This window comes from Erithacus rubecula, assembly GCF_903797595.1.
Source record: "Erithacus rubecula genome assembly, chromosome: 10".
Taxonomy (NCBI): domain Eukaryota; kingdom Metazoa; phylum Chordata; class Aves; order Passeriformes; family Muscicapidae; genus Erithacus; species Erithacus rubecula.
In genome coordinates, this window is record NC_136662.1 from 25,478,599 (window position 1) to 25,504,239 (window position 25,641).

The 25,641-nt window shown below is 43.6% G+C and overlaps 1 protein-coding gene across 8 annotated transcripts in view; it reads right to left on the reverse strand.

Annotated features, from left to right (window-relative positions):
• Positions 1 to 361: 361 nt before the first annotated feature.
• Positions 362 to 25,641, reverse strand: part of TEDC1 (tubulin epsilon and delta complex 1) — a 65,304-nt gene continuing 40,024 nt past the window's right edge. For 4 of the 8 annotated variants that reach the window (XM_079314174.1, XM_079314171.1, XM_079314168.1 and 1 more), the window contains 3 exons: positions 21,963 to 22,049; positions 18,925 to 19,137; positions 362 to 1,607 (listed from right to left, as the gene is read on the reverse strand). In XM_079314174.1, the coding sequence (XP_079170300.1) occupies positions 1,263 to 1,607; positions 18,925 to 19,137; positions 21,963 to 22,049 (645 nt within the window). In that variant the 3' untranslated portion in view covers positions 362 to 1,262. The remainder of the gene's footprint in view (positions 1,608 to 18,924; positions 19,138 to 21,962; positions 22,050 to 25,641) is intronic. The other 4 variants (XM_079314175.1, XM_079314169.1, XM_079314172.1 and 1 more) reach the window with 3 other exon arrangements.

Here is a 25,641-nt window from a genome sequence, read left to right on the forward strand (position 1 = left end):
AAACGTCAGCAGTCCTGGAGCAAACACCTGCCCAAAGCTGTACTAGCCTGGAACAGGTACCTTGCACCTGCAGAGATGGTTTGGAAAGCAGAGTGGTGTGGATAGGCTTTTGAAAGCCATGGAGATTCTTCCAGGAGAAGCAGCCTGGGGCCACCTGCCCCAGACAGGGATCCTGCCAGTCCCACAGGGATTTTCTGCTGCAGGACTGGGTGTCACTCCCAGTGCCAGCTGCCAGCAGGAACACTGGTTGTGACTGACAGCCTTGCACAACACACACAAACATCCTGCTCCCAGGGGCTGCCTCTCCAGACAGGAGAAATCCCACTGCTCACAGCAACTCACAAATGAAAAGCAGACCGGCTTATTTAAATATTATTTATTTCTCAAAGTGTACAACTAGAATATAAAAATATTCCTTGGTGAAAGCAAACCAGAAGAGGGGAGGAAATTAAGGCAAAAGGAAAAGCATTTCACTGTTCCAAGGGAAGAAGCCTTCAGAGACAGAGCCTGGAGACTCCTCAGGCATGGAAGTTAAGGCTGTATTTCTGTACCACAGAAACTTCCTACAGCAGATCCATAAGTTATCCATCTCATTGTGACTCATAACCTGATGGAATGGGTTTCTAGTTTGCTCTCTTTGAGAACCCAATTACTCCAAGTGCATCACACCAGTAAATGAAATCAGTGCAGTGCTTTATTTATTATTGGGTATTTGTTTTTCTTTATTGTGACTACATTACAGCTGCCACAAATACTGCAAGCAGCTGAATTAAAACAACACACTTTCTTGAGCATTTCCAATCTCTCTAAGCCTTGGTATTTTTCATGTTCTCCAATACTTGGATTTTTCTGACTAATGAACTCATCCAATTGCTGGGAAATATTGAATGCAATTAGTACTTCAATGCACAGTCTGAATGCTCGCTGTGCCTCACAGCTGAGCACTGTAAAAGAGCCCAGTGCTTGGCAGAAGAACTAGAAATCCAGAAGATAAAAGGGATATTTATGCACACTCCCAGCAAGGCCTAATGCAGAGTTTAATTGGCAAGGTTAGCAATAAAGGAGCTGCAGAGAGAGCACGGAGGTTGTGACCCCAGTACAAGTTATGGTTCCCAGGCTAAAGAATTAGAAATTACATTTGGTTCCTCAGCTCTCACAACGTGACCAAGCCACTCCATTGCTTTGCTGCTCCCAGCCCAGGTTTCTCTCTTCAAGGGGAGATACAAATCACTCCCTCCCAACCCTCTGCTTGTTTTTTCTCTTCAAGGGGAGATACAAATCACTCCCTCCCAGCCCTCTGCAATTGCCTGCATCCGGCGCCGGCTCTGCTCCCGCAGCTGCTGCAGCTCTGCCTGCAGGCTGGCCTCCCTGCCCTGCAGCTCCCTGATCACCTCTGCAGCACCCACAGCTGGCACAGCCTCCTTGGGCACACAGCCAGCAGTGCCCCTCTGGCTGCCAGGGTGTTTGCTCCTCAGCACCAGCCTGCACGAACCGTGCATTTTGCTCTTTGGAGCACGAAGAGCTCTCAGCTTCAGTTCAACACTCTCCTGAATCTTCCTAGCAGTGGCAGAGAACCTCTCCTTCTGTAGTTCTTCTGCTGCTGCCACCTGTAGAGGGAAGAAAGAACAGGAAGAGAAGAGTGCATTTCTGTGACAGAAATCCTCCCCCAACAACACAAAACATTGTGTTTGGACTAGGACATCCCAAAAAGAAGAGCTGGCTGTGAGTGTGAACTCAAGAGTGTGGCAGTGCAAACTGAATGAAGCCAAGATGTGTTTTCAACCAGGCAGCACCTCAGTGCCCAGAAAGCTGCCTGGAGTCATTGCTTTGCAGATTCCCAGTCCAGCATTCCCTCCAGGATGGTTTGCACACAAGCTTCCCTCGCCCTGGGGAGGGGTGGGTTGGCTTCAGAGCAAAACACACGCAGCAAAAAGGGAGACCTACAGAGTGACCTTCTCTTTATGCCACCGGGGTGTCACAGCAGATTAATTGCCTTGTGAATAACAGCATTATTTCAGTTTGCAAACGCTTTCTTCACTTGGCAGTGCTGAAATGTAGGGGTGACAACTGCAAGCCAGTGATTCCTTAATTCTCAGTTCTCATTATGGGGTAACAATTAGAAAAAGGAAAATGATGGAGCTGAGTCAAGCAGAGGCCAAGACTAAAATGAGTACCAGGCATCACACTTTCACTGAAGACAGGCCCCAATAAAATAAAAGCTTTTCCTGCGACAGCATCACAGTCTGGATTATAAAAGCAATTGTATATACTGGGATTTTTCCAAAGCATTTGATTTAATGTTCTCTAACAATTTTGATCTGAAGAACTTGCAAGATGGTAACTGCCTTGCCAATTTTACTAGTGGATTAAATATGAATTCAGTGACTCATCTCAAAATGCACTTGTCAGTGGGGAAACATCTGTAAAAGAGGCACCCTGCTAAGGCCTTCAGGGAAATGGTTCTTGGCCCAATGGGATTTTCTGTCTCTGCTATGGCAAAAAGCTGCCAAATCCACTCAGTCAAAAAGCAGCAAAGTTTCCCAAAAGAAATGCTGCCTCTGCAACCTGCACAAATCTCAGAGCTCTCCTGAGACTGGTGTGCAGTTCTGGAGTTTGTGCCTCAAAAAACCACAGGGAAACAGAGAGTAGGATTCACAGGCAGGTTACCCACAATGACCCACAGCCCAGAAAACAAATCTCAGAGTATGGAACTTAGAGAGTGCAAAATATTCCATTCATGGAGACAGACACAGTTTGTTTTACTTCCTAAAATGAAGTGGGAAAAAAAGGTGGCAAAGATCAGACTTTGCTGACAAAGCCTTAAGAAGATCAAATGGATGAAAATTCGAGTTAAGATATTCAGCTCCAGAGCAAGACATTGTTTCCTACTGTGAGGATAATGAACCATGAAATGCTTCACTGCAACTCCAGGGATGAATCCTTTGGCCAAAGCTCAGCTCAGGTCAAGCTCAGTGCTAATGATACCCCTTTCAGCCTTGAAACTGCTCAATCCCCTCCCTTCCCTGCCCGTGGGTGAAGCTCAACAACTCCTCAGGGTTTCAAATCTGCAGATCTGCATTAAGATATTGGTACCTCACGCATCAGGGCTTTGACAAGTTCCCTGTAAAGTCAGGGATGTTCTGGCAGCTCTCTGAAGCACCAGAGAACAGGCAGAGCTCAAAGCAGCCCCAGCTGCAAGGATAAGAGTTCTAAGGTAGCAAAGCACCTGCAGCATTTCCCACTGCCAAGCTCCAGCTGCTCAGGGTCACACCAGCTGCTGTCTGGGAGAAAAAAGGGGTTTTTATCCCCCAGATCAGGGGGGAAAGGTTTTATTACTGCAACAATGCAGCAGAGAGTGAAGGCAGGGGCTCAGTCTGCACTGTGACAGTGAACACTGCAGGTGTGAGGGCTGCAGTCACATTGAATTCCTGAAATGACACCAACTTCACCAGGGCTGCACTCACTCATCCCACATCTTCCTCCAGAATATCTTCATGAGTCTTGCAGCCAAGTAATTAATCCTCTCCATACTCTCCTGATGAGTTCTTCTCACCCCTCAGCCTCCGCTTAAAGGAGATTAAGAAAATCAATCAAATCAGAAAAGGAGTAAATTTCTGTGAATTTTTACTAACACATTAAAGGCTTTATCGATGCAGAACCATCTGTTAAAGGAGACCTCTGCTGATTAAAGGATTTGAAGAGAGAATTGAAGCTGAGAGAAGTCTATCTTTGTCCTTGTCCAAGAACCAGGGGTCCCTCTTTATCATAATCCCCAAGGAATCCCAGGCACATCTCTTGCTGTTGGCTGTAAGAATAGCTGAGGTGCGATTCTCTAACACCACTTCAGAAGGAACAAAACTGAAAAAATAAATCCAATGTTATCTGGTCTCCCCACAGCCAATGAATAAATGGAAAATGATGTTTGCACAAAGTGGATTTAACAGTGGAATCCAGGATGGCAAAAATTTCCCGTCAGTTACAAACAACAACATCAGTCAGCAAACAGAGCCCACAAGATGTTATTTATTTTTCACATTAAACTCCAGCAGAAGCACAGTAAGGCTGTATAAAAGCATTCTTAATGAAACATAGGTTTTCATACCCTCCACTAGTCAAAACTGGAGAATTTTATTATCCATTAAGCAAGGCACATGATGGAGGAGCAGCATGCTCCTCTCAGCACTGAGTGCATCCAGTTCTAAGCCACAGCAACAGCAGGGATAGGATTTGGGAAGCAGGAGCAGCTATGAGGACAAGGACAACAGCCCCACAGCCAGGAAAGCAAAAGTGGAACAGAACCTACCCCCACATGCTATCCTCTATAAAGAGGACCAGTATTTCCTGGGGTAACACTAGATAAACTTAGGAGGGGAAATTTTTAAAATTATAAATATTAAATAAGATAGCAAGTTCAGCAAAGCACTGTTTATTTCCTATCAGCACAATCTGGAACTGGAAAGCTAACTCCAGTTCTGTTCTTCTTGGAAGGCTCTGCAAACATATGTATGGCCACAAATACTCACTCCTGTTGCAGTTTATAGATTTCAACTGCTAAAAATCTCCAAGGGTTACCTTCAAGCAATATCCTTTCCTCTCACATCCTGAATGCTTGTGAAAATACTCAATAATCTCCTCCTGTATGGTTAATTGATGCTCTTTAACAGCTTGCTGTCTCCCATTAGTCAGCACACAACGATTATTCTACTCTGCAAAACAATCTCAATAGACCACTTTGTATTAAACAAACATATTGTAAAAGATTAGGAGCCTCAGCATTTTGTGCCTGCCCGTTTCTATCCCACAGCTCAGCCTTTCAGCCTCAATCTACCAGCTGGAATTTGAATTCCCAATTAGGTGTGTAGTGCTGTCTGAAAGCTGCTGCACATCCTCTCCAAATAACTACAACATGATCATCATCTTCTCCACTTGCACAGAACAATCCTCATCCCAAAGGGACCTGGAGCACTTTGAGAAATTCCACTCCAAGCACAGAGGGGATCAGCACCCTCAAGCTGGCACACATCCTGCTCTGCAGTGGGTCAGCTTCTCCCTTCCCAGCTCTTCATTGCACAGCTGCTCTTTGGGACAGGACAGTGGCCAAACTGCCCCTGAGTGTGCCCAGATGTTTTCCTCTGGGTAACTTCAGCATTCAGAGGCATTAGGAACTAAGAGCTAAGGGGAAAACTGCAATAACTCCCATGTTCTAAGAAGAAGCCAGAAAAGGATGGGCCCAGTACAGAGCTGGGAAGGGGAACATCCCAAGGGGAGGCACATCCAAACACTAAACTGAGCAGGCAGCTTGGTTAATCCAGCATGGTGGATTAACTCTTGCACCAATGCACACAAGAGGCTTTGAGCCTGCAAACAACATGATTAACTCCCCCAGCACCTCCCCAGCCCAGCCTTCTCTTCTTCTCCAACCAAAGGTAGCTGCCCAAATGAAAAGAGCAGCCAGTACCAGCTCACCTATTTTCAGTCCTGTGAATCCTTTAGCTGTGATTAAAGCTGTAACAATCCTCAGTGGGCAAATCATGGCAAAAGCATTGCATATTTTGAGTAAGATGCCTTCCAGCTTCTCTGCATGCTCCACAGTTTTGAGGCCAGAATGGTGTTACCCACACTCACCTCCCTGACCATGTGCCAATTTGCCACAGTCCTCCTGCTTCCATCAATGCTTAGATGCCCCACACACTCAGCTCACTTGATTCCTCCTCAAAAGGAGACTTTCCTCAGCTCCCTGACATTTGCCTGCACCTTTCTGGTGATGAGCTTCCCAGAACCCTGTTTCATTCCATAGAGGTCATGCCAGAGAGGCTGAGCTCTCTCCCCTTTTTCATAACTCACTGATAAAATGTGCAGTAAAAATAACACACAGACTAGTTCTTTTTCTGCTGAAAAGCACAAAATGTGAATTAATTCAGGGAGAATGCAACCAACACGCAAGACATCCCAAAGAGATGCTAAGAGATCTAGATAACCCCATCATGTTACTTAAATCATTCCCAGTAATGGCCTAGCTGAAGTGACAATCTCCCAAATGCTGGAAGTCAACATTTCAGCTTGTTAAAACTTCACATGGCAGCCTGAAATCCTTGCAGTTGCATCCTTGAAGGAAGCCACTAGCTAGAGCTGAAGGTTTAAAAAGCAGCAGTGGAGAAAGGTCCAAACTTCCACTTCCAGGAAGAGGAAGGGGAAATCACAGGAGCATTTCTATTTTATGATTGTATTGCTGCCAGCTCAAACCAAACAAATGGCTGGAATTTCTTTTGAAGTGGATGATAAAGACCAGAATTGTGTCGTTACCTTTAAATCACAATCTCTTCATATTATTCCAGGAGTTTTGCAGAAACAGCTAGAACAGCATTGTTCAGAAAAACACACTGCACTAGCCTAGAAATGGCACATTTTCTGTCTCCAATTCTATCTGTCCACTCCTCCTCTCATATTTCCCTTAGGAACAGGGAGAAGATCCCACAAGCATAGAGGATGAAATACAAATTATCCTTGCCAAGCTGCACAGATACTACAAACTGTGATGACTGCCTCTGCCAGAAAACACAATGAGCCTGGGAGCCTCCTTTGTACTCCCAGACACCAGGAACAAACAGAAAAATCTCAGATCTTGTCTTCTGGGGTTGGGCAGTGAAAGGAAATTAGGAAATATCAACAGACACAATACCCAAGCCACCAAGCCATGCTCCTTTGCCATCAGGGCATAATAACCCAACACATTTCAGTACAAACACTCTATAAAGCATCATTATTTGTATCTTGTGCTGCCTCACAGCTCAGTTTTTCCACTGCCACCCCCCAAGAAATGCCTTGCAGAGCTGCAATCCCAGCTGACAGCCTACCTGGGATACAGCAAAAGGGATAAACAAGGATTTGCAGACTTCTTTTCAGCAAGTCCTCCTTTTCAGCATTGATAAAACAGCACCAAGTACAAAAGGAAGGAGCAAAAGGAAGCAATAAGCAGAAGTATCAATGGCATAGGGGGAAGAGCAGAGTTCACTCTAAGCACAAGAGAAATACCTGTAAATATGACAAGAAAGTAGGATATAACCAAAAGAGACAAGGGGATATCCCAGGATTCCCACCCACAAGCCCTTTGTGCTCCTGTAGAAGGATCTCCTCACTCATTCTGCACTGCTGCACACAGAGCACCAGGAAAAGCAGCACCCAAAGAGGTGCAAACCAGGCACAGTTTGTCTCAAACATCATCACAGACAGCAGGAACTGAACATGCCAGCACTGCTTCTCCTGGTACAGCGCAAAAATCAGCAATCCAAGAGGCCTGGGTGGCCCCAAAGACATAAAACCAAAGCTTTGTTCACACATAAATAGGGTGAGGGCTTTGGCTGCTTTAACAGTAAACAATAATTTGGCTGGGGCAGCAGTTTCTTTTAACAAAAATGTTTGCTTTTTTTGTTTTTTTGTTTGTTTTTTTTTTAACAATGATGGTTGAGGGTATGACAAATGCTTTCCTTCCTTAGCTGTAGACAGTGACCCATGCAGCCTCAGAGGAGCAGGGAAAGGCACTATTCCAAGGGATGCTGTGAATGCATAATTGACAGAAAAATCAAATCTTGCAGCTCCTACTGCTGGGAAAAATCACAGAGCAGGGGGGACAGGACCCTGCAGAGCCCATGAAGTTCAAACATTTTCTGGGAAGGAAAATCAGGCCCCCAACCTTCAGAAAATAATCTAAAGGCATTTGCTGCTTATATACAAAAGCCCAGAAGTTAAAGCAAAAGCAATATCTGAAATCAGCTGTTCTGGGAACACTACAGCACTGAGTAAGCAGGTGTTTTACTATAAAAAAACACCTTACCCTAATTTCAAATTCATGTCTTATAGTAACTTGCCCAAATGTAATTTCAAGCCTGTAAGAAAGTTACAGAGTTAGTCCTGCAGCTCTATAAGCCTTGTCTCATTGAATCAAGCTTCTCTGCTGTCAGCTTTCAAGGGTTTTAATTTTCTGCTGCAATTTCTACACACTCAAGACTAACCAGTTTAAAGAGCTAGAAACTATCACTTTCTATTTTAATAGCTGAAGACTTCCCACACTGTCCTGCCTAAATGAGGTTTCTTTCTTCTCGTGAGAGCATTGATTGTACACAAAGAGACTTGAAATAGCCCATTTAATGCCAGTTTTCATACATTTGAGGATTAAAGTCATAATAAACTGTTGGAATAGTCTAACCTATCACAAAGCACAGGCTACAGTCTCTCACCTGGTAATTTCTGCAATGTTCTGCTACATTTTGGCAAACTAGAAACATATAGTTTTGGGTTTCTAAACACAGACTCCAGCAGATGAAAATACTACCCTATCACTGCCCTACCCCAGCAGTGAAATGCAATTCTGGTTCAAAACACATCCCTTTTCAGCAAGTTCCACCCCAGCCCCTGGGTCTGCTCACACCATCCTTCATCTGAAGTCTAATACTCTCAAAATTCCATTTCTGCCTAGGAATTTGCAGAACGTGGCCCAGCTATGAACCTTGCCTTGGTTAAATCACATTTTTCTCACTCCCCAAAAAGCCAAACCAAATGAAACCCTTTTTTACCTTTCTGTTAATCCTCTCCAACCATTTTTTTTCAAGCATTTCCCACCTGTGATGGTGGTGTAAGTGGGGCCAACACATTTCATTAAACTCTGAATTGTGATCTGTGTCTTATCTGCCCTCCAATGACCAGTGGCAGACAGTAACACTTAGTTTCCAATAACCTAACAACTTTTCCATGACCCATTACCCTCTATTTCCAAAGGCCATAAAATGGGAAGGTTTTATCAAAACCTTTATCAAAATCAAGCTGACCTGAGGCACAGGAGGTGTTTCTTACTAAACCCAACCCCAGGAACAGGAAGAAACTTAAATTATGTCTTTTGGCTTAACAATAATTACAGCAGCTAAAGCAAAATGTCACCTTAATATAATCACTAATTTGCAACATTTGCTATTAGCTCAGCAGGAGGAAAACCTCAGTCCTCTGGAACTGGTGGTGAATAAATGAAAGGGGTGATCCCAAAGTAACATTCACAGGGGCACTATCTGTCCCATAAACTATGCAGATATTTTGGAAGAGCTGTAAAGCTGAGCTATAGCAACTGACAGAAGATGTAATTATACAAGCAGCTGCATTCCAAATTTTGCCTGGATCTGCAATTTCCTGCAATTAGGGAGGAATGTATGCATCTCCAATCTTATGCATTTTAAAAGCAAGACATTCAGCATCAGAATGCTGGCTCCTGGTGCACCTACTGCTATTCCAAAACAATCTGACAGGGAAGCCAAGGAGAAGCTGGTTACCTATCTTATCTAGGAACAGATCTGATAACTAAAAATACAGTTTTAATACCCAGAACACCCTGAGCTGCATCTGAGCAGAGCTGGCACTGCTGCTCCCTGCTTCAATTAAACATCAGATACTGCAGAGCACTTCCTGAGCCTTCAGATCAGCATCCACACTGCTCTGATGGAGAGATGGTGAGGAAGCACAGCAATGGAAAGCTAGATGCTAATTAAAGCATTTGACTCAGATAATTTCATAACAAGAGTGACTTGATCTTGTTGGGATGGAGAACATATTTTCTTGGGGTTTGCTTGGTTTGTTTTGGGAGCTTTTCACTTTGTTTTTTCTTTAAGATAATCCAATAGCTCTGTAGTTAAGACTCATGTCTCTAAATTCATTAACAGGAGTCAAGGAAAGAATTGAAGTCAATTTAGCTTAAGATAAAGGGAAAGGATACAGGACTAAGAAAACAGAACAACATTGAGATTTTCCAGGGTCTCCACCAGAAGAATCAAAAACCCCTCCAAACAGCAATACCAGGGCACACAACTGATAACAGCAGTGCTTGTGGCTGAGTCACCATCCCCAAGGGATTTAAAAGACATAGAGATGTGGCACTAAGTGACATAGTTTAGGGCTGGGTTTGTCATTTGCCATGATCTTGGCAGGTTCTTCCCAATCTCAATGATTCTATGATTCCATTATTCTGTTCCACAGTATTTTCTGTGCTCTCTGTTTCTGATTTTTGGCATATGTAACTTGCTTCCCAGTTACTTTTGAGGAGAACAACTGACACCAAAGGAAAAAAACAAATAGGAGTCAAACATGCAATTATACTAGTGTAGATCCAGACAAGGACAGGTCTTAAAAACTATAAAAGGTCTTCAAAGGAAATTCTGCACCACTTCTGCTCACCTGAAGAGGATGCCAGCACAAAAGGAGCAGACATGAAACTCCAGCAAGGGCATCCCAGCTGAGCAAAATCCCTGTGCTGTGGAGGCAGGAGCTCACCCAAACCTCTTCAGCTCCCTGACAAGATGTGCACTCACATCTTGTGCATCTGAGCCCTGCAGACATTGCCAGTCCTCATCCTTGTTTTATTGTGTGCTTTAACTGTGTGAGTCTAAGTGCTACACTTATTTCTTAAAGATGTGCAAGCCTGACCCTGGGGACAGTCTCTGCCACAGCTCCAAGCAGGACCAGCAAACCTGCAGATTCTTTACAGCACTGCAAGGAGACACAGTCCAGATTGTGAAAGTTCATCTGCCACCCAATTCTGAATGCACAACACAGGAAATAAGAGAACAAAACCTCTATTTTCTTCTCTGAATTAGAAATCTTGAGCATTTTACAGTAATTTTAAAAGTTCCAGCCTTTCCTAATGAATTTCTTTTTAACCACAGTTTTATCTCTGGACTTTCCCAATCCTTGAATTCAATTAGAAGATCACACAAATTAAAGCAGGAATAGGCACATACTGAAAATATATGATATGAAAACCAGAATATGTCAGTGTAAGTAATTCAGACACTTGCAAAAAGGCTGCAGAGCTACTCTGAAAAAGACCATGACAACTACAAATTACAAAGGAAGGCAACAGACAAGTATTGCTTTGGATAATAAATTGCTCACTTACTTTTCAATTTGTTCTACCAAACTTTTATCTTGGGCAGCAGAGACAAACACTGATGATAGATCATCTCAGATCTAAGTGGCCTGCAGAGGCTTGGAGGGTCCCACTTTGCTTTTAGAACACTTTCATCACTGCACAACATGAAAGTAGGCACTTCAGAAGGAGTGCTGCTTGTGCCTTGCACTTATATCATCCTGCTTCCAGAGAACAGGATGTGCAACTTGAAATTCAAGCAATGGGGTCCTTGAATGGACAGCAAACAAAAGCAGTGTTGGTACAAACCTCTCCTAAAACACAGAGATGAGAGGAAGTCATCACCTAGTCATACAAACTTTCAGAAAAGGGGTTTTTTTTCTTCCCCAAGAACTACAGATAAAAAGAAAGCCTCCAAACTGGTTTTGTTTCCAGTTGGAAAATGCTCCCTTGTCCCTTCCAGGGGCTTTGCAGGACCACCCCAGCAGCCAGCCCTGCAGCTCCCATCCTATCCCAGCTTTTGGGGAAGGCAGGACCCTGCATCCAGAGCAGCCAAGGTCATTCCAGCAACATGGCTCTGGCACAGGAAAAGAAACTTGAACTCCCAAGTGGAGATTTTCTACAGAAAACACTTTCAGGGGTTGAGTGCTGGCATTTTCTGAAGGCAGGACTCTCACAGTGTGTTCAGCAGGGTTTATTATCTCAGTCTGAGGGTGAGGAGCAGCTGCAGGGGGATGTGAGGCTGACTCTGACAGCCTGCAAAGGGACACCATCAAACAACTCTCAGGGCTCAGAGAGAGCCAGGAAAATGAAGAAAAAATGGGGAATTTGGAGCTCAGAAGAGTACTAAGGCTTTATTTAGATGCATTTCTGGCTGGAGAGAAGACATGTGACAACACTAAATTACAGATGTACTTTTATGTCAGCTCTTCCATGAGCACAGGGGACAAAGACACAAACAAGGTGGATACTTTCTTCTCTTATGATCAAGTACCCTTGATTTCAGGCAGGCAACTGAGAGAACAAGGCCAAGGCTTCAAGAAAAAAGGAAACAAAGCTAAGCTTTGAGCTCCTGGATGCAAAGAATCCTGCTGAAAGCACCTCTGTCAACTCACCAACAACAAAACAACAACAAAAAAACAAAAAAAAACAAAAAAAAAAAAACAAAAACCCAAAGCAGTGCTGCAAAGCACTCAGGGAACCCAGCTCCTTCTGGCACAGGGAGAACCCATCCCCACAGTCTGCAAAGCCAACCTGGCACCTCCTGGAAGCTCCTGTCCCCAAAATCCACTCTGCAAGAGGCAGTGCAACACACTCACAGTGCTTCAGGTACCCAAAACAGCCTCTGCCAGCCAGAAGGAGCTGGGACCCTGCTGGATCCCAGAAATCTGGGGCTTTAAACCTGCTGTGCTTTCTGGCACTGACCCCCTGGAGAACTCTGCTTTTGATCTGAAGCCCTGGAGAAGGCTTCCAAATTTAAGTGATAAAAGTCACAGGTGTGTAGTTAAATAGAAGTGTGGAATTTCACATGGTGAAGGGTTTTAGATTTGAGGCTTTTATAGTATAGACAAGATGGAGGATTTTGAGTTAGTGTCTCTTTTCTATGTTCATCTTTTTCTTCATGATTTCAGGTAGTAGCTTCTGGTTAGACATTAGTATTGCACTAAAGGTGATGGAAGTTAGGTTATTGGGTCAAAAGTATAAATAATATAGGTATTATTTCTCTATTAGACTGTTTAGCATCTGAGCCCTGCAGACATTCCCAGTCTTCATCCCTGTTTTATTGTGTGCTTTAACTGTGAGAGCCTAAGTGCTACACTTATTTCTTAAAAATGCACTAAAACATTTACAGTGGCTACAAAACACATTCTCTCCTTGCAATGGGTTGTTTTTTTTTTACACTTTATCATTAAATAAAGCTCATCTGAAATTTATTGGGAGTATAATTCTCCAGCTGCATTTATTACATGTTTCATTGCCTTGGTCAGTATCCAACATGTTCGTAAATAATGCAAGTAAAATATTAACACTGGTTATTTATGGTGCTTGAACTGATCCTGTCACCTGAGCAAACATTCTGCATTTTTGGCAAAGGGAGGGGAAAGCAGCATCTTCTGGGAAGCAAGAAAAACTTTCACCCACGCTTCCATCAACCCCCCTCTGTGCTCTGCACACAGAGCAGGAGACAGCACTCAAGTTTTTAATGCTCCTCTCCTCCCTAAGGAGCTGCAGTCTTTTAGCCTACATAAGCCCCATGAAAAATGTCAGGCTGGGTGATTTATTTCCAGTTATGCTTTTTGTGTGTGTTTGAAATCAGTTTGCTGATTTAGCCACTGGCACACAGAGAGCCTCTGTGTCTCACACAGCTCGTCACTCCCTCAGCAATCTGCACAAAAAAGTTGCATCTGCAAACGAAGAATAAACACTTATCTTTCCAAGCTTTTGTATGCTGCAAGCTTCAAGCCTGGCCAGCCTACACAGAGCTCTCAGAGACAAGCAAGTCTTTCAATCAATTTCCAGAATGTACAGTAACTTTCACGTGCACACCAGCCCTAAACCAGGCTAATTTGGGACTTCAGATTTGAGATCCTGCTGCCAAAAGGAGACCCAGGTGCACAGGTATGGTTCCTTTTCTCCTTCCATCCCAAGAAGGAATCCATCAACAATCACCTGGATCTCCACAGGCACTCACCAGAAACAAGCAGAGCCTCAGATCTACTGCCAGGAATATTGATGAGTGAGGAAACAAACCAATGCAAGAAAATCCAAGAGAAAGAGTGAATGTAAAGATCAGTATTTACTTCCTACTGTTTCCAGTAGCCTAAATCTGCAATTGCACCAGCAGCAGATTTAACCCTGCGCTTAACTAAGCAGGAACTGCCCATAAGAGGCAGCAGACTTGTCCCTCCTTGCCATCCTCCCCTTGATGGATGTCCTGCTTCACCTCTGTGGGTTCTCCTCCCCATCCAGGCATCTGGGCCCAGCCAACCATGCACTTCCAAAAGCTGCTCTTGTGGTCTGGCTAGTTCTTCAATTCCTTCTCGCATGAGGAGCTGCACTGACAGCTGCTCAGGGCTCCAGATGGAGGTTTGCAAATACAGAGAGGAGCACAGAAGCTTTCTGGGACCAGGAAAGGGAATGTGCTGACTGAGGAAATGCACCAGCACTGAACCATTCCCCAGCACTCCTCCACTTCCTCCAGCCCAGACTGCACAGATAATTAACTGCTGGCTACACTAACATCTTCATATTAGCAAAGAGCCCAGGGAACTAGAATGAGCAGCAGCAACAGCAAAGATGAGATAGGAACAGTGTGCTCACAAAAAAAAGGGGTTTTGACAAATCTTGGAGAGTTCTTCAGTGAGAGCTCAGCTGTAGCTTTGTCACAAATCCGTGGTTTAAGGCAGAGGAAACACAGCTCAGCCTTGCATCAGTGCAGGAAGAACTCAGCCCACCAGGAGTCAGCCCCATCCATGCCCCTCACCATTCCCATGCTGCAGAAAGCAACAAGACCTTATCTTACCTTAGAGGTGCCAACAAGACTTCATCTTTTCCTAGCAGTGGCTATTAGGGACCCACAGCTCCTCACCAATCATTGAAGCATAAATAAAAACTTTGGAAGTGCATTTTTGGGGGTAGATAAAATTTAACTCGATCTTGCTAAGAGCAACCAAAAAAAAAAAATTAATAAACCAACCACAAACAGGAGGATGTAGGACCATGTTCCAGCATCAGCAGCTTCTGGAGCTGCTTCCCTACCCCAAATATTGAAGCCTTAAATCAAAATGAATCAAAACCCATTTAGTCTTTTATAAATGTAAGGACCTTAGAAGAAAGATCTCTCTTTGCAGATTCTCCAAGGTCTCTGGCAGACTGCTGTGATGAGCTGGCAATATCAAAATTGCCAGAACTCTGGGGATTGAGAGGAAGTGCCTCTCTGTTTCAGTCCCCACCACCTTCACCTGCATCCCACCCTGCCCAGGAAGAGAAAACAAAACATCCCTGTCCTGCACACCCCCTCCCTAAGACACCATGAATTTGGAGAGCATCTCTTCTGGGCAGCCCTGCATCCTCCATCCCTACCCAGGAGACAGCTGCAAGGGTTTGGGATTACTGAATGGAGGGAGGAGATGCATCAGGGGAAGAATATAGAAGGAAAGACCAAATGTAGGTTTCAGTGCTCTCCCACTGTGATGATGGGGGTCTGGTCCATAACCAGGGTCAGGCACTGCAGTCTCACCTCAAACACACCAGCAGCCAAGCAGGTACAGCCACCAGGATCCCTGGGTGGAATTCTGCTGTGGAAAGAGCCTGCTCTAGCTCAGATTACAGCTCAAAGCCTTCCTGGTCTGTGCCTCAGAGATGTATGCATGAGCAAGCTCCATCCCAATCATGCTGCCATCTCAAAGGAGTCTGGCTTGCTTGGAAATGCAAGAGAGCACAGAGGATCCCAGGACACAATATTCTGAGTTCCAACAAAAGCTGGGAATGGTACAAGCATCTAGGTGATGAAAACTGAAACAATTACCATGTGTTACCCTGCATTCCAAATGTTTAACACAGACTGAAATCAAATCCTCCCCTCTAATAGGGGAGCAGGTAACAGAACATTCAGAAAGGAAAAAGCAAACAAACAAGTTCACTTCTGGGATTAGGAGATTTCATCTTTTACAGTTAAGTTTGTTGCTGAGAGGAGAAATGTTCTTAAAGCTTAACCCTTTCCCTCCCCTTTCTGATCACTCCCAGATCCCCAAAATGTCACCAAAGAAATTATTATTTGCCCAGTACTGCACAGAAAAGAGCAAAGCTAACAGAAAGCAAGCCTCATATTCAGATCACACCTCTGTCATATGCCATTCCTCCTCCAAGGCACTGAACACATTGCTGCCTAGAGATGGGTATCAGTTAAAATGTCCTGTTAATCAGGGTTTCACAAATCACCCAAATCCCATGGCAGTATTCAAATGTCTTCTAGTGAATGTCCCTGAAAGGTTAAATCATTTCAGGGTCAATCCAAGCACATAACCAAAGAAACAGCTGGGGCTAGGCCAGAAACAAACAAAAGAAAACAAGGAAATGAAAAATGAAACAAAAGAAAATAAGCAAAATAATTCCCTTTATTTTAAGAGACTTGAGATGGGTAGTTTTAACTACCAGAATCACAATGTGCAAACGATCAAACTTGCAATGAATAGATTCACTGCCCTGAAACTTCATCCTGAACTGCAAGAAATGATGTTTAGTGCTGCAAACCAGGCATCATGACATGGCAATGATTTTAACACACCTGAAACACCTCTACACAGCCCAAAATAGAGATGGACCAATTGCAGGCTTTCCCATTTATGTGAACAGGTAGAACTATATGCCTAGATTATGTGTAAGGACTGACACTAATTTCATATTTTAAAGTTAGGTTCTGATAAGTGCAGAAAGAATGTTTTAGAATTGTGTTTTCAGCTCATTTGATGATTTATGAATAAAATCTCCTGAATTGAAGTAAGAGAACGCACGAAGAAGAAGACAGAGACAGAAGAGGACGAGGAGGAGAAGGAGGAGAAGGAGAAGAGAAATGCCAGGGAGCTGCTGCTGCTTCTGCTTGGGTTTTAATGCCAGAGAGCCTTAGCATGGACTTTAACACTGAACTCTTTGCCTGCAGCAACCAACCAGTGCTCTTGTCTCTTTGAAGACCCAGATTCCCAGCCAGGATTTCTCTCTGTCTCTCCCCCAGCAGGGCATGTTCCAGTGCTGTCCAGAACAGCTTCTCCTCAGTTACCTGGCACAGACAGGAGCACTCTGTGGATTATCAGGTTCTTTGTCAAGTACAAGGTAGTGGACATAAGAGCTGTAATAAACTGTGCTGTCCCTCAGCTGGGCATGCCTGCAAGAGCCAAGATAATTTCCAGATGTCTCAGTATTGCAAGATACAAAGTTAGTGATAATGGCTTTGGCTACTGCTGTATCTCCTCTTTGCTTGATTAAAAAAATAATATAGAAGGAAAGATTTGATAAGCTTATTTCTCCAGGGGAAAGAAGAGGTTAGAAACATACAACTGATAGAGGAGCCTGCATTCAGCAAGCATCCTGGCTGTGGGGAAAAAGGACAGAGCACAGGAAGAAAGCATCACACGAGCAGCACTATGCAAAGCAAGGCTTGGTATAAAGAGGATTGATGGAGAGCCATCTGACCCCAAGCATTCAAAAAATGCTGTCATGTAGCATTACAAAAGAATTCTGTTTCAGGGCATATGTAGAAGAGAAGGCATCTGTGGTAAACCAGCCTTTTAACAACACACTGAAGATGCACTCCATTTATCACAGTCACAAACTCATAAAATGTCCAGAGGACCTCAGAAACACTGCAACATGACCAACCATTATTCAAATCCATCCAAATCCAGTGCATCTAATTCAAAGAAGAAGTCATCAGTTAAATCTCTCTGGATTTAAACCTCAAATTTAAGTACTTTAAAAATAAAAAAATCAGTGTGATATTACATAACACCTAACATCATATTTAGCAGCATATATATTGTTACATATAAGAGAAGTCAGAGCATATCTTGCTTTACAAATCATGCACTGGAAATTTTATTTTTAGAACTCGGGGTCTGAGTTGTCCTGCAACAGTCATTCCCATTTTGCCCAGGAACAACCAAATCTGATGATTCTAGAGATCTGCCTAGTCCAGTACCCCTTCACTGACAGTGAGTGACAGTAAGTGCCCAGAGAAGACTCTAAGACAAATGTAAATACATGGACATACTTCCTCAGAATATTCCCCCAGCCTGCAATGATTTGCTCTCCCACTAACTCATAAGGTTGCAATTTGTATCTGCATATTTTATAGTCTTTGATGGATTTCAGCTTCCAAGAATGTGTACAGCAGATTTTAAATCCATGTACACTGCTTATACCCACAGTGCCCTGTGGGAAGAAGTTTTGTACTCTGTGTGAAGCAGCAGCTCCTTGTGCCTCCCCTGTCCAAATGATCTTAATTAGTTCCTTGTGCTTAAGGTGGAAGAGAGCAATTAGCTCTCCACACACTTTTCCCATGCCAGACACCTTTTGAACTCTTGGGCAAATACTTTTTGATCTGACAACCTGCCAGTTTCCATTTTGTCAGCTGATCTGCAATCCTGTCCACCGACACCCCAACCTAAAACCACTGAAAAGAAAAAAAATCAAATACTCTGGGCTAAAAAAGCCCTCTTGTGAGTTAAGACGGACACAAAGTGGTGATACAGCAATTTTATTACTGCTCTGTCTGCCCCAGCTGTTTCTTTCACTTTTTCTCCATCCACAGGTTTTGTACATTCTCTGGCAGTCTTCTCTCCACTTGCTGCCTGCATAAAATCACTGGGTTTTTTATGCCTGTGTCCTCATTGTTCTCCTTGTGCCAGTATGGTGATGGTCAGATTCACCTCTCACATCTGCATTACCATCTCCTTTATTTATGCCCCACCACAGCTCCCAGTGTCTCCCCATCCTTACACAGCAAATACCAGCACATTCCCTTCAGATCACCTGCTTTCCTCCACAGCCAGCCTCCCACAGCCAGTCTGTTCTGCCATCAAATCCTGTGCTCAGTCTCTTCCCTCGCTTCACAGGTTTCAAATTCCTCTTATTCCTTCCCCCATCAGACATTTCAAAGCTTCCTAATTCAATGAAAGTTGACAAGCTCTGGCCTCTCTCCCTGTAAATACTTTATTTTCTCACTGTAACCATTACTGCTGCATCCATCCCCTCTGGGGGCTGCCATGATTTCCTCCTCCTCCTCTTCTCTTTTCTCCTCTCCTCTGCAGTGCCTATCCTTTGAAGCCTGCCCTTCCAAGAGAACACTTGTTTTGTTCCAGCACACAGATTTGTGTTTGAAAGAGCACTTGGGCATGCTGTGGGCATCAACACAGCTCTGGCACTGTGACTGCAGCAAGGGTGGCACAGGGAGCCTGCCCTAGGGCAAAGAGCTGAAAAATGCAGATCTCCAGTGCTCATGAGCAGCACTCAGAGCCTTGCCTTACCTTCTCCCACCAGGCTGCCTTTCGCTGAGCCACCAGCTGCTGCAGCTGCTCCTGGAGAGCCAGCAGCTCTCTGGATGCTCTGTCCATTTGTCCAGCCAGCCTCTCAGCCCAGGGGCAGCAGGAGCTCACCTCTGGCAGCCTTCTCTTCTCCATGTGAGCCTCCTGGGACTCACACATATTGCCCTCTTCAGCCATGTTATCCAACACGGTTTCCTAAACAAAAAGCAGTAAAAGTTACTTTCCAGCAGGAGCTAAAATGGTTCCCCCCATCCTGCTGGTAATTCAGAGCTAGGAATTCACTGCTGCCATCTCAATATACAGTTGCTCCACAATTTCAGAGTTATTTTAAGAGAGAACCCCCTCAGTTCACTATAACATATTTCCAAGTTAACAGAAAACTTATGTTGCTAACCTAGCTTATTTTAGAAAGCACTGCACAGTCAGCTACTCTCCACTGCACTAAAGCATAAAGTAACACTCCTGAGATGGAGGTGATCAGCTGCAGCTTCCTCCCAAATTCTGAGCTTGGATGCACTTCTAGGGCTTTTTGTCACAAAGGGATGCCCAGGGAGGTGCATGCTGACACTGCTCTGACAGCCACAGGATCACTTGTGCCCATGGAAAACTCCACAAGCTGAGGAACACCCAGAGAGCCCTGCTCCAGCCTGGTCAGGAGCTGGCAGCTCTGCTTGACCATGATCCATGACCATCTAGATGGTTTGAGAATTAACTGTGCAACTGCCCTCCAAGGTAGCAACTGCTTTTTCAAATACTCAAGGAAAAAAAATCCAACCTAAAACTAAAAATTAGAGCCCATCTATACACTCTGGTGCACAAAAAACCACATTTTTCAAGCCAGAACAGCAGAGCATAACTAGAGGACACAAGCCTCGCTCATAGTGTTAAACATTTATTTCCATACTGTTATCAAGAAGGCATTCAATAGGAGAGGTCATAATCTCTTTTAAGGACATCATTTGCATTCAGAATTATCTTTAGCAATTGAAGAAGTAATTTAGGAACGCTGGCAGGAAATTCAGCAGTTGAACAGCGTGGTCTGTACACCAGCAAGGAAAAACCAAGTGCATAATTAGTGACACTGCTGGAGGAGACACCAGAGAGCCAGAAGCCACCAATGTCACACTGCTAAAGTCACAGAGTCTCAGGGACAGAAGAGTGACTGTGATGCTGACATACAGGTGAGGCACTTGAAGTTAAACACAGGCAGAGGGGAGGGGAAGTCCCAGATGAGAGCAGCAGCAAACATCAAAAGCTCCAGTGAATGGCCTGCAAGGACACACACAGACATCAAAACTTTTGCTTAGCCTAGAGACAGGGACTGGGAAGGCAGTGACATGCTCACAGCCTTCACTTATATAAAAGATTGCTAAAAAGAGGATGGGAAATTTTATTTTTTTCTCCTCTTTTTTCTTTTTTCTCAGAAGGTAGGTTAAAAACTCTGGCTTAATTCACAGCAAGAGATTCTTAGGATGATGCAAGAAAAAGCTTCCTAAGACAGCTAAGAATGGCACAGGACACCCTGCAGAAGCTCCTGCTGGAGCTGTGGCCCACAGAACACAGGCAGGGACATGGGCAGGAATGAGAGCCTTCAGGGAAATAAAGGCAAGGGCTTTGGGGGGTCTTCTGTTTATGCATTATTCTAAAATTGATTAAATGACAGAACTTAGCATTCAGTGCTCTCAGGCACATGGTGGGATTTTGGGGCTGTCCTGTGCAGGGCCAGGAGTTGGACTCACTGATCCTCGTGGATCCCTTCCAGGATATTCTGGATATTCTGTGATTATTGCACTCATTCCAGTTCCTACAGGGATGTCATGCTCTGTTGTGCTCCTGCCCACCACCAGCAGGAAGAGTTGGCAGCAGCTATGCAAGAACATCCATCAGATCAGCAATGCAAAACACAACTTTGGTAAAAAGAGAAAACTACTCCTTTTGAAGCACATCTCATTCCCATACATCCTACTGCACCCAGGAACAGCCACCATCATCAAAACAAAAGGAAAAACAAAAGGAAAAGGCAAATTAAAAACATCCAGCACACTGAATAGTTTTAAAAAGATGTTGCTGGTCAGTTTTCAAGTATTTATTTAGAATTTAACTCCAGAAAGCAGACTAACACTCTTCAGCATGTCACAGGCAAATGTTTTGGTGGATAGACAGAAATAATTACAGTTATATTTTATCTGCTGGGAGCCAGGCCTGTGCTAATGTTGATGCTTTCCAAAAAACTGTAAGATGGTAAACATGTAAAGCAAAAACCACTTAGGGAACTAATGGAAATTGGAAGTATCCTTCATGACAGGTGAGGTAATTTCACACTGCCCTTTGCCTTGTTTTTAGTGTAGAAAAAAGCACATGGGCAATTAGCAGTCAGCTCACTGATTCTCAAAATTCTGTAAGCTCATACAGCTAATGTGGTGTGCTAAAGAATTATTTCAGCAACACTGAATGGGCAAAAGTCTTAGAGAGAAGTGAGATGGATGGCATCGTTTGCACTCACTTGAGAAATCCTAAGATGCACAGAGAAAGGGTTATTGATTTTCTTATGATCATTCAACACAGTTCAAGGGGAAATCAGCAATGTCAACACACTATTTGGCTGGGAAAAAATGAAGTTGTTTTCAATATCAGCTGCCTGCAAATTTAGTTGTTCTCAAGACTGCAATAAAGCTTAGAGGGCCTCTTCTGAAAAGCCATTTAATTTTACAAAAATGTGCAACTGCTATGTTTAAAAACTATTAAAAAAGATGAAGATCAGACCTTTTCATTTGTGTTAACTATATGAAATTCTGCCATTCTGCCCTGCAATTCCTCAGCTTAGCTGGGTGAGTCCTACTGAAGAAAACAGGAATGAAAGAGAACTACGAAAACATCCCTTACTTTATTGAGACTTTTTTTTTGTCACATGCTGTTGAACAGATGGTTTGCAATATTTAATTTTGTGGGACTTAAGGGCCTTTGGAAGCTATGTTAAAGTCAAGGAAGATGCACCCCTCAAGATCAGTTGGATTTGTTACCATCCACTGCCAGTACACTGGTTCCAGCTGCTTCCATTCCAGAAAAGCTTCCAGCTGCATGGTCTCAGACTCCAGGAGCTGGAACAGCTACAGGAAAAGAGACAAAGATAAGAAAATCAGCTCACCTTGGTCACCTGGGAGCTCCATGAATTGTGTGCTTGGCCTGAGGTACACAAAGAGTGTGAGTGGCACATGGGACAACACCTGACAAGGACATTTTAAAAACAGATGGGGAAACGTGAAGTAAAACACTTGATTGACCCCTCACCCCAAATATACCAACTTTATTCACAAAAATCTGAGTTTCCACACTGTTTTGAGGGAATAAAGGGACAGAGCTCTGATATAAATGCTTAGTGAATGACTAGCTTCAAATCTGTGCTTCTTGACCACAAAAATAAGCTGCTTCTCCAGAAGCAGCTATCCCTTCACTGTGAAACAGCATGGAAGAACTCCCTCTAAAATGTTATGTATTTTATACGCTGTATGATCTGCTGCATGAGGAGTCCCTCCCTTTGCCTGAGAGCACTCAAAGGAGAGATGCTGTACTATAGCTACACAAATTACAATTTTTTCACAAATATATGCATGCACACACATTTATGGTGAAGGAGACATTCCAAGACTAAATATTTACATATCAGTTAAAAAAAAAAAAAAAAAAAAAAAAAAAGCTCTTGTAAAAATGATAAGACAAATAAATTTGCTATAAATCTGGTGAGCTTTACCAATTTTGGTTCTGACCATACCTTTGAAGTGAATAATTTTAGCAACAATCTGTCACCAAAGGCAACTTCCTGAGATGACCACAAAGAGTGTAGGGCCTTGAGGAGAATGATAAGGACCAGACCAGTGCCAGCTAAATCCATTTTATACAGACAACTATCTTCTGCTAGCTTAGTTTGCTTTAGTTACTTAGTACATAACATAATTTAAGTAAGTGCAAAGCATGAGTTGACTTTGCAATTTTATTATGCAGATATTACTTGAAGATAAAGGAACCAAAGAAAGGAAACCACTTTGCAAGAGTAACTGCTGGAAATTATATGCAGTTTGCTCAAAAACACTGCTGGATCCAAAATACAATTATTACACATTTGCTCACACACCAGACACTTGGCATTATGCTTAATGACTCTGCTAGTTTCAAGCTCAGCTGGGATATAAAAGGTGGAAGAATTGGCTTTCTCTCTCTTTTTTCCTTTTCTCTTTTTTTTTTTTTTATTTCCATAGGTACATCTAAAGCACAAATGGCTCACATTATGGAATCTGAGGCTTGCAGTAAAACTCAGCCAAAAAGTTGATTAAATATTCAGGCAACAGGGAAGTTATTTGACTTTAAAGCAGCTTTGTAATGTGGTCAGGAGCTGTGTGTGATTGCAGTATGAGCACGTCTCTCTACAGCTAAAGAGGGCTGAAGGTTGGGATGGGGAGCTGTTCATTCTGAGCCTCCAAAAGAAGAGTGATCTTAATAAAAGCACAGTCATCATCTTTATTCTTGCTGGAATGTCACAAGAGCCATATGCCACTTGCTTTCACAGCACAGCTGAAAGGAAATGGCTCTGAAACGTCACCAAACCTCTGCAGGATCTGCTGCAGTTAACTCACCTTAACAACAATCAAAGCTGCCTGAGCTGCCTCCTCATCTCAAACCCTTTGGGATCTTTTGTATTTGGGTGCTTTTGCTGCCTTTTTCTTCTTTTAACTGCTTCATTACTTAGATAAAATTCGAACAGCTTGTGTGAAAGCATTCATCTGACTCACCTACCCAGCTAGAGCATCCTCACCTTTCACTGAGGTATGAACACCTCAGGCAGGCCTGCAATAGCCAACATTTGAGTTTCCACCTCAGGGACTTCAGGCACTGCTCCTGAATGCCAAATATCCTCTGCCATCTTTTGCACAGGCCTTTGATGCTACTGCAGCACGGAGAATAAAGCAGAACTAAACAAAAAAAATAATGTACTACAAATATCCTTGAGATGCCTTAGCAAAAATAATTAAAAATACATATATGTTCAAGGTTGGGAAGGGACAATGGATTGTATGCCCATGTGCCTTGAACTGGGTCACAAGGACAGTGTGGACATGCCCCAGGGTGACAGGTTTTCACTCAGACATGCCTACACTTAGGAAGGAACATTTCTGCCAGGATGCTTCCTTCCCCCAGCCTCATCCTTTGCATGAGCTTCCCATGAGCATTTCTCTTGTGCTCTTTAACCAACTCTGTTTTTTAGGACTTTGAGGCCACAGTGATGCCTGGAGAGGCTGCCTAGAAACAGAGGCTGGACAGCGCTAAAGGAATAAAGCAGGGATTTATTAAAAGTCCTTCAAAGGATTCACCTTGGGCAGTGCAAGAGCCCAGCTGAGGCTACACCCAAGATGGGCTCAGAGTCACAAGTTTTCACACTTTTATAAATTTTGTTCCATCTCCATATTTGGGTTAATTGTCCAATTGCAGCTCCAGGTTCTGCAGTCCCATCCTCCCAGATTCTCTCCTCAATTCTGCTGTTTGCACTTTTTGGGGCTGAAGCTGCAGCAGTGTCCTTGGTTCTGGGGCTGGAAAAGGATTGTTTTGTGTGACTGAGCTGGGAGGAGAACTTGTAACACTCTATATGGAGTTCAGAGTCACACTCCAATGCAGTGTAGAGTCTGGAAAATATGAAAGCTCAAACTTAAGACATCACAATGGTGTATGTTCTCTTAGGTCACACATCATAGAGCTGGTATCTCAAAAACCAAAGCCCAAATTGTACCTCTGTATCCCCCCCAAACACAGCAGCACTTCTTGTTCATTTACTACCAACACGAGTTCACACACATGCCATGAGCTGTTCCACCTCTGATGCTACATGAGCCTCTCAAAATGTAAAACAAAACTCCCAAGCTGTAACTAAAACTGCCTGCCCATTTTCAAGGACCAGATGTCACACCTCCTAATGAAATTTAAAGACTGAAGTCTGTAGAAGAACATCAATTCCATTTCATGGAAAAAAAGTGAAGCAGCAAGGCAAAAACTGCCTCACATGGGTATCTAAGTGATGCTTAAGGATAATGCCTGAAAATTGTGTTTCCCTCTACACAAAATTAAGACAACCATATCCATTTCCTTCATTCTTCTGGAGGAAGTTATTGCTCTAAAATATTTACACTGGCTGAAAAAGTAACGACAAATTCAAATTGCTAATCTCTGTGGAGAGGCAATTCCATAATGAATGCTGAGAGCAAATGCTTTGTGGGAACACCTTCTTTAAGCCATTGTAAAGAAACCACCCCTGGTGCAAAGCAGCAGCTTTGCCACAGAGGGTGGGCTGTGCCTAGCTGAGCAGGCTGCCAGCAAAGCCCAGTGTGATGCAGAAGGATGCCAGCTCTGTAAAGAGCCTGCCTTGCTTCCTGCAGCTCGTGGCTGTGACCTCCAAAGGCAGATCACAGACCTCAGGAAACACTGGGAGCTTCAGCAGCAGAAGTCCAAGGTGAGAAGGTGATCTAGGTGGTTTTGGACACTTCCCTGGAGATGTTCAGAAGCCATCTGGACACAGCTCTGAGTAACCTGGTCCCTTCTTGAGCAGGGAGGTGGGACCAGGTGGCCTCCAGTGGTCCTTCCCAACCCTGCCTATCCTGTGATACTGTCTTGGTTTGCAATGCAGGATGTGACCAAAAGTTTGTATTCTATCAACAT